Source organism: Lytechinus variegatus, chromosome 5, assembly GCF_018143015.1.
Source record: "Lytechinus variegatus isolate NC3 chromosome 5, Lvar_3.0, whole genome shotgun sequence".
In the NCBI taxonomy this organism is placed as follows: domain Eukaryota; kingdom Metazoa; phylum Echinodermata; class Echinoidea; order Temnopleuroida; family Toxopneustidae; genus Lytechinus; species Lytechinus variegatus.
The window spans coordinates 19,694,945-19,707,925 of NC_054744.1; the positions used below are offsets into that span (position 1 = coordinate 19,694,945).

Below are 12,981 nucleotides of genomic sequence, written 5' to 3' on the forward strand. Positions count from 1 at the left end.
CCCCGGCCGGGCCCCTAGTCTGGATCCTGGATTGAAACAACGACGGTCGACGCGAAACGGTATGCATTTTCTGTGGAAAAACGTGATTAGACCTGGTTCTATGGTTGTACCATATTTAAGAAGAAGATTAAGCGATAATCTACCCGTGCTTACTTTGTATACAAAGGTATTTTCATTATTGGCGTTTGTTGAATGTTGTTTTAGCTACAAGTACAACTATCTTTAGAGTTAAGTACCGGTACTACAACTTAAGCCTAGGCGCGTGCGAGACTTTTACGCACGCAAGAGGCATTGAGGAATCACGCTATCATGATACCTCTATTCAAATTTCACACGAGCTAAATCGCCGTGTTGAGTCATAGTGTAGCACTAATATTTGTATGACAATGGCTCATAGTTAGGGTAGGCTGCGCGCGCTGTAGGCATACCTCAAGCGATGTATTTTAACTACTAACCTCGTACAATGTGTGAGTGGACACTATTATGATTCTGGACGCGCATAATTAATACTGCGTTTGAATTTATTGAAAACAATTTCGCACCGCAAGACTTCCGCGGTAGGATTTTTCCTTGAACGCTTTAGCGCCTATTAATATGGCGCCTCAGCTAGGCACGGCCGTAGTCACTAGATGGCGCTGTCGCGGAAGTGCTCAAAATTTGTACGTAAGTTTCGTCCGCTTGTCAATGAGTGAAATCGCATAGCGATGCGATATCGTCAAAATTAAGCCCCTGTCAGCGCGGATGAATATGATATTTTCTCTTTGTGATTGTCCTCCCGTGCGATGAAAAATATGTCATCGTAATGCATATGACTTTCGCGAGCTACCGAAGTCATTTTCGTGCCCCAAATTCCATGAAATCTTCCAAAAATAACCATGAAAGTGTCGGTAAGTCAAAAATGTCTTGAGTTGCTCTCAATTCTTACCTTATTTAGTTGTATTTCTTGCAAAATGGGTCTCGAAGTGTTCTGGATTTTCCGTTGATTGTGAAACTTGAATTGATTTCCTTTCTATTTCTTGCAGTTAAATTGCAGCGCGGGGAATCGCAAGGGCTGTGGAAGCCCTTCTCAGTGAGGTTTACAAGCTGAGCTGCCCTTGAATTTGGTCGAATTTCGAGCCATTTTAATCGCGCGCACGGGATGATTAATTAACATAACAATTAGCAGATTAGAGATCAAGATTACGTCACGTACGTGCGTACGTGTGAAACACAGAAATGAAATTGAACTTGAATCACACGGAATCACAGTCAAGAAATGCTTTGTTTTCTTTGTTTGCTAAATGATTTCCTGAATTTAAAATCATGAATAAACACCAGAGTAATGACATGAAGGAGATAATCATGGTCATATGAGGAATAACTAAATATTTTCTGAAAACGAGTGAATATGATGGGACAATAATGTGCATGCACTGGAAAATGAACATTCACCTCACTGTCAGTGCCGTGGTGTCAGTCACTCAGACAGTGCTTTACTGCCTTTTACTGGCCTTTTCTTTGCACTGCCGCCGCCACTGGTTTTTCTTTTGCCAACTAGATTAAAACTCATTAATATGTTTATTGCAATTTTTGAATAAATGGTAATACAAAGTGGAAAAAAATGAAGATAAAAATAATTTGGACTAAAAACTTGTCATGCCATCACCCCCCCCCCCCCCTCTAAAAAATACACACTATCTTGAATGACTCGTTAATTTAATTTGCATTGAAAAAATAAATAATTGTATTTATGCACTTTTTTTTATTTCTCATTCTTTCTGCCAGAATATCAGATGCCATCATGAATAACCTCACCACCAGATTGAACTCCTAGACATCTTGATAATGACTATCTACTGAGATATATCTTGCCTTGAGATTGGAAGTTTTAAGTTCAAGTCAGAGTGACCTAAGGCCCTACTAACAAGAAGAATCCAGATTTACATAAAAACAAATCCCACGAAAGATACAAACTGATTTTACTCTTAATGTGTAGTGTGTATGTGAGACACTGTGTTTGTGTTTATTTTGAGGACCTCCTGTCTCTGTTTTTATTATTTTATTGACTGAATGAATGATCAATACCTAAAAGTGAGAACTGATTTTTGAGGAGAGTACATTAGTGTATGGTTTTGAGTGAATTTGATTTGAGTAACTGTTTTTCTTTATTATTTTTCTCATAATTATTTTGCCTTTTATTATATATTTTCAGTTAAAGTAACCAAATTTGATCAAAGTGTTCAATTCTTGGGATAGAATTTTATCAGGTAATAAAACTGAGTTTGATAAATCTAAAAAAGGACACTGAAAAAATATGAACACTTGGAGATGCTCACTAAGAAGAGGAAAAAAAACATGAAAGGAAATGGAACTTAAGTGGATGTTATAGCATGCCTTTCGCAGATCTCCAAGCACCAGGAATCATAGGCGGCGGAAGTGGGGGGGGGGGGACGTATCCCCCTAAATTTGAGGTGGGGAGGGGACAATTCCCCCCCCCTCAATTTTTTGTTGATAACCTTATTTTTTAATTTTTTTTGGCTTGTCAATTTTCAATTTTGTTTCCTGTGTCCCCCCCCCAAGATATTTGGTCACTATCTTTTTTTTTGGGGGGGGGTCAAAAGATTTTGGCAGTTCCCCCCTAAAATTTTTGGCTTCCGCCACCAATGCCAGGAATGTTGATGTTCAACTGAGAGTTGCTGAAGTGGAATCTCCGTTTGTCTGTGAACTTGTTATAGAGAATGATTATTCCAGGACAAGTTAGATGATATTACCCAGCCCATAGCATACATCCCAACAATGGAATGGAGGCAATATACCCCTGTAATACATGAAGTATCATATTATCTTTAGGTTGGTTTGGAAAGTAAGTCCTCTAGTCAATATTAATGTCTGCCCAACAAAATGGTACTATCTGGCAATATGGTGGTTCAATCACAAGCAGAAAAAGTTTAGTAAATGTAGGACAATTAAACAAATATAATACAGCCAAACTGTCTGACCCCTTACTTGACTACTGACTTAACTAATTATTGAAAAATGACAAGGGATGCTTAGGCCCTTTGTAACCATTGCATTGGGCAGACTGAAGCAGATGACTAGAATTCATACTTTCATGAAGATGAAGGAACATCAAAATGATTACCGGTATTACAATTTAGCAAATATGAATTTATAACACTGTCATGGTTATAAAAAATAATGAATTTCTATCAAGTAAAATGACAATACAATGTAAGAAATAACTGCAATAAAGTAATTTCATTTCCAAAAGATATCTTCCATAATTTAATAACCAAATTTCTCAAGATAATATTTCTTCTGCACAAAGTGTATGAAATGCTCAGTGTAAATCATGCTGTTTATAAATCTCTAGGAATTTTTTTTTTCAAAATGAAAATACATGTAAACTTAATCAAAACCAGGGGTGGTGGATCCAGGATTTATCCTGGGGGGGCACATTTTCAGGATGAAAATTTGTCAAGCAAAAAAAGGGCCTTACGGGGGGGATTCTTTGATGAAAATTGCATATTTTCATTACATCTTGACTGTAGCTCTCAAGGGGGGGGGGGTTGAGCTAGATGTGCCCTCCCCCAGATCCACCAGTGATAAAAATCAACATTTATGAAAGATTGCATACCTTATATTCTGAATTGGTAAATTCAATGCATATGTCTACAAAATGAAACTGACATGTTTGGATAAATTGCTTATTTTTGTTTCAAGAAAGAATTCATCAATAACAGCTTAGAGTTATTGAGAAAACATCAAGAAAAAATAACATTCTGATATGCAATAACTATATCTATTTTATACATGCTTTTTTTCCAAAAATTTAATCCTTGACATGGGGGGGGCTGGTTTAGTAGTCAAATTCACCCCCCCCCCCCCCCCCGTTAAGTAAAATGCTTTATCAAAATAAGATTGTGCTATCATTTATAAATTACTGCATTTTGGAGCCCATTAAAATTCAAAATGAATCATAGAGGGCAGTGCCACACCTTATTCACTGAAATTAAGGAGGGGCATGCACAGCTGAAAAACTATCAGCAGGGGCAATAATTTTCACTGCAATGTTAGATATCCTAAAAAAAAATCCTGAAAACACATAATTAAAATAAAATTAAACTCCCAGGAAGTGCCCCTGTATACTATTACAGCCCTTGACCTGTATATTCTCAAGGGGTTCAATAATTCCTTCTCTTCCCTTGTAGAGTCGGTTCGGGTGCGAATGTGTCTGAAAAAAAATGATAAGTAAAAAGAGGATCATTAATAAAAATTGTAGAGAGAACAGAACATATCATTTTTTTTTAATTTAGCAAGCAAAAACACAGATTGATCTGGCATTGGAAAATAAAAGGAAATTAATTAACACCGCCCCCCCCCCCCCCCCCTGCTTCAACATTTTTTTTGTTGTTTGCTTCTGCTTACAACTTTATAAATTTACCCGATACACCTTTCAAAACTTTTGGCTCCATTATCATGATTATGCCACTGTTCAAGTATTATTTATTTGGAAACCAATGCTAAAACTATAAGGTGAAATGAAATTATTTAAAGAAAAAAATATATATTTCACAAAGTATAAAATCATAATGATGTAGGTCATGTTGAAATTAGACCCTGGACTGGACTCAAAATTAGATCAAGTGTAGTGTAGACCAAATGTAAATTAGACAAAGTGTAGACCAAATGGCAATTAGAAATTTTTTTAAACCAAATGGGTCAAGCCCATTTGGTATATGGTATAAAGACTAAAATATATGTATATAAGTTAAAAAAATATAATTAAGTAGCCTAGGTTGTGCTGAAATTAGACCAACTGAACATTTCACAAAATGAGAATTAGACCAAGTGTAGACCAAATGGGTTTAGCCCATTCGGCATTAGACTAAAAGAGAAGTGGGCAAATTGCATGTGAACCAAAACACAATGTGGAACTGCATGATATAAAGCCAATTTTATGTACCAGTATTTGACAAAGTAAAAAAATATATAATTATGTAGGTTATGCTGAAATTAGACCAACTGGACATTTCGCTAAATGGGAATTAGACCAAGTGTAGACCAAATGGAAATTTAGTAGACCAAATGGGTTTAGCCCATTTGGCATTAGACCAAATGACAAGTGGGCAAACTGCATGTAGACCAAATGAAAATACACCATGAAAACACATATCACAAGTTGGGACTGATATAGAGAGCCGTAGCAGACGACGGAGATGGGTACATGATCTGCGTCCGCAAAAAACGCGCACGCATCTATGTACTAACATGAAAAACAGCATATGGGACGATCTGCCTAAAAATCGCACATGCGGGGGCGCGCGTTTCCGTTTTACACCCTGGCGAAGGCATTTTCCGAAAAAGTAGCCAAAAAGCGACTAGTGAAGAGTCTACGTCTACGTTTGTTTACATTATCAGCTGGGCGCGCGATCCAAAGTCCGCACCGAAGTTATCCACAGATCAGAACATACTGTACTTGCAAATGCAGCCGAGCTTATACTTTCCAGGTTCAATACGAATGTTTGCCTTGATCATTTGCCTTGCCGATTTGCTGATGTCTGTCTTTCTCTCTATCTGTCTATATATCTATCTCTCAAATTCTATCTCTATCTATCTATGTTACTGCAGTATCTATCTAATAATCTTCTCTGTCTCTCTCATTCTTTATCTAACATCTATCTCAAATTCTCTATCTCTATCTATCCATCCATCTGTCTGTCTTTCTCTATTTCTCTCTCTCTACCTACCTATGTAACTACATGTTAATTTGTCGCTCTTCTCTCTCATTCTTGATCTATCTGACATCTATCTATCTCTCAAATTCTCTATCTATCTCTCTATCCATCTATCTATCCATCTGTCTGTCTTTCTCTATTCTCTCTCTCTATTTATCTATTTTTTAACTAGAGTATCTATCTATCTGTTAATTTGTTAATAATCTTCTCTGTCTCTCTCATTCTTTAATTATCTATTTAATATCTCTCTCTATCTATCTATCCATCTGTCTGTCTTTCTCTTATTCTCTCTATCTATTTATCTATTTTTTAAACTTATCTTTCTGTTAATTTGTTAATATTCTTTGTCTCTCTCCCTCTTTATCTAACATCTATCTATCTCTATCTATCCATCTGTCTGTCTTTCTCTTTTTCTATCTATCTATCTATCTGTTAATTTGTCTATCTTCTCTGTCTCTCTCATTCTTTATCTTTCTATCTATCTAACATCTATCTATCTGTCTCTCAAATTCTCTATCTCTCTCCTTCTCTAGCATCTGTCTGTCTTTTTTCTCTCTTTCTCTTTGTCCGTCCATATTTCTATCTACAACATCTCTCTCTCTCTCTCTCTCTCTCTCTATCTATCTATATATCTATCCTTCTCTCTCTCTTTCTCTCTCTCCCCCTCTCCCTCTATATATCGACCTCTCTATCTCTCCCCCTCTCTCTATTTATCTATCCATCCATCTCTCCCTCTTTCTCTCTCTTTCTATCTATCTATCCACCTCTCTCTCTTTCTATCTATCTATCTATCTATCTGTCTATCTTGTCTCTATCTATTTATCAGTCTTCTACATCTATCTTTCGGCAGCTTCTAAGTCATCAAACTTCAGTTTGTCTTTCCATTTATATGAGTACCTGTTTATTTTGATTTTGTCTGTCATTCTATTCATTTAGTTAATAATTTATTTTTAGAAAAAAAAACTATCATAAACAACGCGACTGCAAAAGCATGTTCGGATTTCACTCCTGACTGCCGCTCTCTCTGTACATGAAGTGCCGAGGAACTCTATGCTCTGATCAGTATTAAACTGTGCAAATTGCATGCGGTGGTGATTTTTTATAGAGATCAGTGTGGTGGACTCGCCTGTGTCGCACGCTTCATGCAACCAGCGACGTGTGTAGACTCTTCACTAGTCGCTTTTTGGCTACTTTTCCGGAAAATGCCTTCGCCAGGGTGTAAAACGGAAACGCGCATGCGGGGCTATTGGAGAGTCACAGCAGAGGACGGCTAGCAGACGCCGACGGGCGCGCGCATTTAGCGAGCACATCGTGATCGTTTAAACTATCGATAGTAAGGACAGTGCATAACACAGGGACCCGCGATGTCTATGACTTTTTCGACCCATGTTGGTGCTATGAAATTGCTCATTTTTACAGTTTAAATGAATTTTACGTAAGTTTTAAGTGGTTTCACATGACAAATTAGATATTAAGAAATTTTTTGATATCATTCTTGGGGACAACAAACACATTTTGAAATTCTTGTTGTCCTGCCTAGCTCAGCTACAGCCGGGGTAATAATATGATACAAAGTATCAAAGCGCAGTTGAGTATATGCACATAGTAACTGCGCTATATAAATGGACATATTATTATTATTATTATTATTATTCAATTTGAGTTTTGAGTGACACAGAGCAATAGGACAAGATTGCAAAAACAAGGCAAAAAAATATCGAACTTTTACCCTATTTATCTAAACTGACAGAAAATGCTTAAAATATCATATAACATAGTTTTGCATTAACAGTTGATATATTTTCTCACGGAAATATGAGCCTGATATTGGCCGAATTTCAATCTCGTCCGCTCCTTCAGAATGATGAGATGTGGTGTATTGTGGAATGTGGGTGATCGTCGAGGCCTAGTTCTCAAGGTACCCATGCGCGAGGTTGTGAGTAGAGCCATCGATCGGCAGCTAGTGCATGGATAGAACTTGAGCTATGAGCGTCATGATACAAACGCGAACGAGCATAATATAGGAAAGTGCAATGGAATATGCAGCTAAGAAAAAAAAAATTCAAAAAGTTTTCAAACACGAATTCATAACCAACATCTGCTCAGATTCGATATTAAAAAAAAGCAAACAAAACTTAGAATTTACTCATGATATGATATAAGAAGAAAGCACACAAATTTGTTTTTACATCATTATAATCAAGGATATAATGTAATCATAATGTAATTTGTCGCGCACGAAAGTAATTGTTTTTCGTGAGGGGTATGCGGCAAGTGCGATGCACAGACAATGGTTGGAAAATATAAAATAATTTTATCATATTCATAATTTTCATATTATTTGTAATAGCAAGTGTGAATTTTTCTTGTTTGAATTTCCTCTAGTTGTCATTTTTAAAGCACTGAAATAAAGCTGTCCGGCAATAGGATACACTACCATACCTCAGGCGATGTTCATGCAGGCTCCACTCCACTTCACTACCGCTCCACCTACCCCAACATTGAGACCAAAAACTTGCTCTGATACTCCCGAGTGACAAAGCCAAAGGTGGAACTTTATGAGGGAAAATCATGCAACATCATCATGATCTTTACAATTTGAAAACTAATAATATTCTTACTTTACACAAAGTTTCACTTCTTTTCCATGCTTCTAAGTTCTATCAGTCTCAAAATTGGGTGATTTAGAGCCAACATGGAGTGCCTCACACGTTTGAATATTTCGCTGCCGATTTAAAAACATCGCATGCGCGAGGGGCTGAGCTCAGACCCTAGCGCATGCGATGTTTTGAAAATCGGCAGCAAATTATTTATACGTGTGATATGGTGTGGCCTGCCTATGCTGTGTGACTGAGTATGATAGAGTGGGGGGGGGGGGGGGGAGGGGACCAGGAGGAATATCTGCACAGGTTTTCAAACAAGTATGTAAAATCAATACCAACCGATTCTAAGGCATTTTGACCTCCATCTGATACAAATATATTGCTTTTGCTTCACTTTTCAAAGCTTTAAAAAACTATCGTGCACAAAGGAAGATGACACTTTTTCAGCTGAGCTGTTTTAATTCTGCTGAGTGATTTTAACTCTAGGATCTTGCCTTCCGTTTGGTATTAAGGATTTTAGTTGACTTTGTATGAATTGTGAGAATTTTTATTATTGCATATCAACCTCCTGATTATTTTTACAATTTTTTTCAAATTTGGTCACCCCATCAAACATGTACATACATGTATGCTTGTTTTTTGGCACACTAAAGATTGCCTCGGACATGATTAGATGAGTGACTACACTTTGTTTCTAGTAAAGTTATTCATCATCTGCCCGTAGTCAGAAACTGAATTGAATCCTTGAAATTATAATTTTTCTAATTTGAAAAGAGAGTGTATGAACTACATATTTGACCTTCCATCAACACAGGGCCTCACCAAATATACTCAAAATTTCAGTTTGTGAGTGCTCTGGTAAGTAAAAAATTATTAAATTCCCAAGGTTATGAAATGTAAATCATATCATAAGTTAGTGAAATTCATTAAATTTTGTGACGAAAGTGATAGTTTAAAGATTTTTTTTTAGTTTGTGTTTAATTTTGCATACGGTAGACTTTACACAAAATTTACAAAAAATTGCTCCTAACTGGGAAACGGGCCATACATAGTTTACATGTATGGCTTGGAGATGGTGGCCTTGCGAAGTGTTTGTCTCTAGAGTGAATAGTATGTCAGCTGATTTGTTTGCCATAAAAATTGTAGTACTAATAGTAAAAGGCCATGTCCACATATGTGTCAGTCAGATGAATACCTAACAGGAATGGTGACCTACATGTATGAATGGTGTAACTACAGGGCCTTGCCCATTAAACTGCATGTGACTTTCTATGCCCAGCCATACTATTAAAGGACAAGTCCACCCCAACAAGAACTTGATTTGAATAAAAAGAGAAAAATTCAACAAGCATCAAAATCGGATGTAAAATAAGAAAGTTATGGCATTTTAAAGTTTCGCTTATTTTCAACAAAATACATGTAGTTATATGAACGAGCCAGTTACATCCAAATGAGAGAGTTGATGACATCACTCACTCACTATTTCTTTTGTATTTTATTATATGAAATATGAAATATTTTGATTTTCTCATCATTTTCATGTAAATGAAGTTTCATTCCTCCCTAAACATGTGGAATTCCATTATTTTAACATTTTGTGCTTCAGGCAAGGAGGTCCTAATTGTCAAATTCGTAAAAATTGAAATATTGTATAATTCAAACAATAAAAAACAAAGAAATAGTGAGTGACGTCATTGACTCTCTCATTTGGATGTAACTGGCTCGTTCTTATAACTATTTTGTTGAAAATAAGCGAAACTTTGAAATGTCATAACTTTCTTATTTTACATCCGATTTTGATGAAATTTTCAGCATTGTGCTTGTCTGATTTTTCTCTATTGATTGAAATCAACATTTTTTTGAGCTGGACTTGACCTTTAAATTATTTACAGTGATGTAGATTCTTGCAGGGGGATGATGACGTGTTAGTGTGAGTGATGAGGAATTGAGGGGGATGGTGTACATATTGCAAGTTAATTTATTGCAGTACTTTGATTAAGTGTACTTGTGATTTTTTTCTTTATTCCTGGCTGGGAGATGGTGGCCTATGGGGCCTTGACGTAACTGTTGGTAGACTGGTAATGCCAAGTCACATTTATATGACAAGGTTATGATTTTTAAAGATATTTTGTGAGTAGGCGTATATTTTTAAGTCTCTATTCATAGCTGCAAACAAGTAGGATTTTATCTTAGGTATTTAGTGGGAGTTTAAAGGGGGAAATGACACTTAATAGGGATTTTTTTTTCTTTTTCAGGAACAATGTTCGCTTTGTGATGAAGCAAAGGAAGTTCTACAGAAATTCTCAAATAAGGTGAGAAGCAAGGAAAAATAATGTTTTCTGAAAATTTTAAAATATACTAATCGGAATTTGTAATTTTTAAAAGTTCAAATGATTATTGGCATGCTTGGTGTGGGTGCCTTTTCTTGACAGTGGCAGCATCAGCAGCTGATAATCTTGCCTCAAACATATGTTTTCAGACCAAAAAAGAGAAAATAAACCTTATTGTATTATTTTCTTATAAATTTCAAGTTTGTTGGTTTTTCTTAAATATACAGCAAATGCAGTCCTAGGAATATGAATTATTTTAATACAAAAAGATCAATGATAATATCCTACATGTTAAACTAACCATTCTTCAGAGTTCAAATCATTATGATAATATTCATTTAGAAGTCAAATTGTGTAATCTTCATGTCTTATTTGTAATAGTTTCATAAGAAAATTGTGATATTTTTTATCATGGTGTCTGGTCACTTAGGTAACTTTTAATTGGTTATAATTTTGTAAACTATCAAAACTTTTCTTCACAATATGAACTCTTGAATATGTGAAAACCACTTTTCTTTATGCCTGGAATAAACAAATCCATTTACCTTATCACTATTTATATGTATGCATTCACAAAAGCCATAATCCAAGCTATGTGGGGAAGCTACAAATTGATGCAGAGATTCCAGCCCTGGTTACATCTTTCGTATGGTGACATTAAAGGTTGGTCCCAGACTAATAATCATATCTGATTGATACACGTCTGACTTATTTACACATACACACATGTACACAAGTATAATGGGAAACCTTCCATGCTTTTCATTATTCTAATATTTTCATAATTTCCCTTGTTTATTCTCAGTTTGTGCTGAAAGAGGTTGATATAACTGCACCAGGAAATGAGGAATGGAAACGACTTTACCAATATGATATCCCCGTCTTTCACTTCAATGGCAAATACCTCATGAGACACCGAGTGAATGAAGATCTTTTTCACAAAAAACTTGAAGAGAAATCGATCATATGACCAAGCAGTGCATGAAACTGTGTGGTAAATTTCAATTATGGCTATTCAACGAGCTATCTTCTGTTCACCAGTGATGTTCTCACAACTGCTTAGATTCTGGATCAAACGACAGGTTTGCCATAGATTGTCACACTTCTCACAGGGTTCTGCCCAAAGCTACGCCTCTCATATACAAAGCAGGACTAACTCCAGTATTTTTAATAGTGTACCTGATAGAGTGAAGACCAGCATATCAGGGCAACATAAAGAAATAAAAAAGTTTCATAATAGCAATGACAATTCCGATTCAAGAGCTTTACCAAATAACAACCTACACGTTAATTCTGATCAAGCTTCTGCTGGATCAGCTAAATTGAATGGTAAAAGAGCAGGTGGTTTGTCTGCTAAATCAGAAACAGCTGTTGATATAACGAGAGTTAGTGAAGAAGACATGAGAAATACAGATCTTTCCTCGTACATGCCAGAGCTATTAGAAACAGAGTTGACCAACCAATCCTCATCTCGAAGGCTCGTGAACATCTACACCGATGCTTCTGGTCGCTACGGTCTTGGCTGTGTGTGGGACAAGAAGTGGGTTGTCAGCCAATGGGAAGATGAATGGCTGTCCAACAACTACCGCTGCATGGAACTCTTAGAGATGAAAGCTGTCCTGGTGGCAATCCTAACCTGGGGTCATGACTGGACTGGATCCATTGTCCGGGTCCACTGTGACAACAAGATGGTGGTTGACTACTTCAATCACAGAGCTCGCCTCCATCAGAAAGTCTCCGAGGTCTATAAGTCCATCAAACTTGCTGCATCCGAGTGTGGTTTTGAACTGGTTGTGGAGCAAGCCAACAAGTGTCATGTTCAGTTTCAAGGAACGGATAGTTTGTCTAAACTGGATTTTAGTAGGTTTCATAAGCTGCTTCCAGACATGAATAGTGTGCCTGATTTTCCACCAAGTGATCTGGAGTTCTTGTTACCAAACATGTGGGAAAAAGTATGTGTGTCTGTCAAACTTCGAAGTACAAACAGCCTTGTAGGCATCAGATGATATATATTAATTGAAAGGGGTATAGATTTAAAGTGTCTTTGAGGTGATGAATCTTGACATTTATTTTTGTCAAATAAAATAAGATTTTCATATTATTGACTGTCTCTGTATTATTACATTTATTTACAGAATAGCAGGAAGACATTCAAACATGGTGGTGTTTCACAAAGATTTAAGTCTGGCTAAAATCCCACTGAAATCCTGAGTTGCATGTATTATACACAACAAAAAATGTAAGTCCCCCCTAAATTAAAGTGCTGTAACTTTTGAACGGAATTATTTTGAGATATGATATTTCGTAGGTGGTTTTCTACACTCATTAAGC

General features: G+C 36.4%; 1 protein-coding gene across 1 annotated transcript; it reads left to right on the forward strand.

Moving 5' to 3' along the window:
- The first annotated feature begins 65 nt into the window (after positions 1 to 65).
- LOC121415668 (glutaredoxin-like protein C5orf63 homolog) lies at positions 66 to 12,592 on the forward strand. Its single transcript, XM_041608970.1, has 3 exons — positions 66 to 166; positions 10,576 to 10,632; positions 11,456 to 12,592. The coding sequence occupies exons 1-3, from the start codon at positions 101 to 103 to the stop codon at positions 11,618 to 11,620; spliced, it is 288 nt and encodes a 95-aa protein (XP_041464904.1). The 5' UTR covers positions 66 to 100; the 3' UTR covers positions 11,621 to 12,592.
- The last annotated feature ends 389 nt before the right edge of the window (positions 12,593 to 12,981 follow it).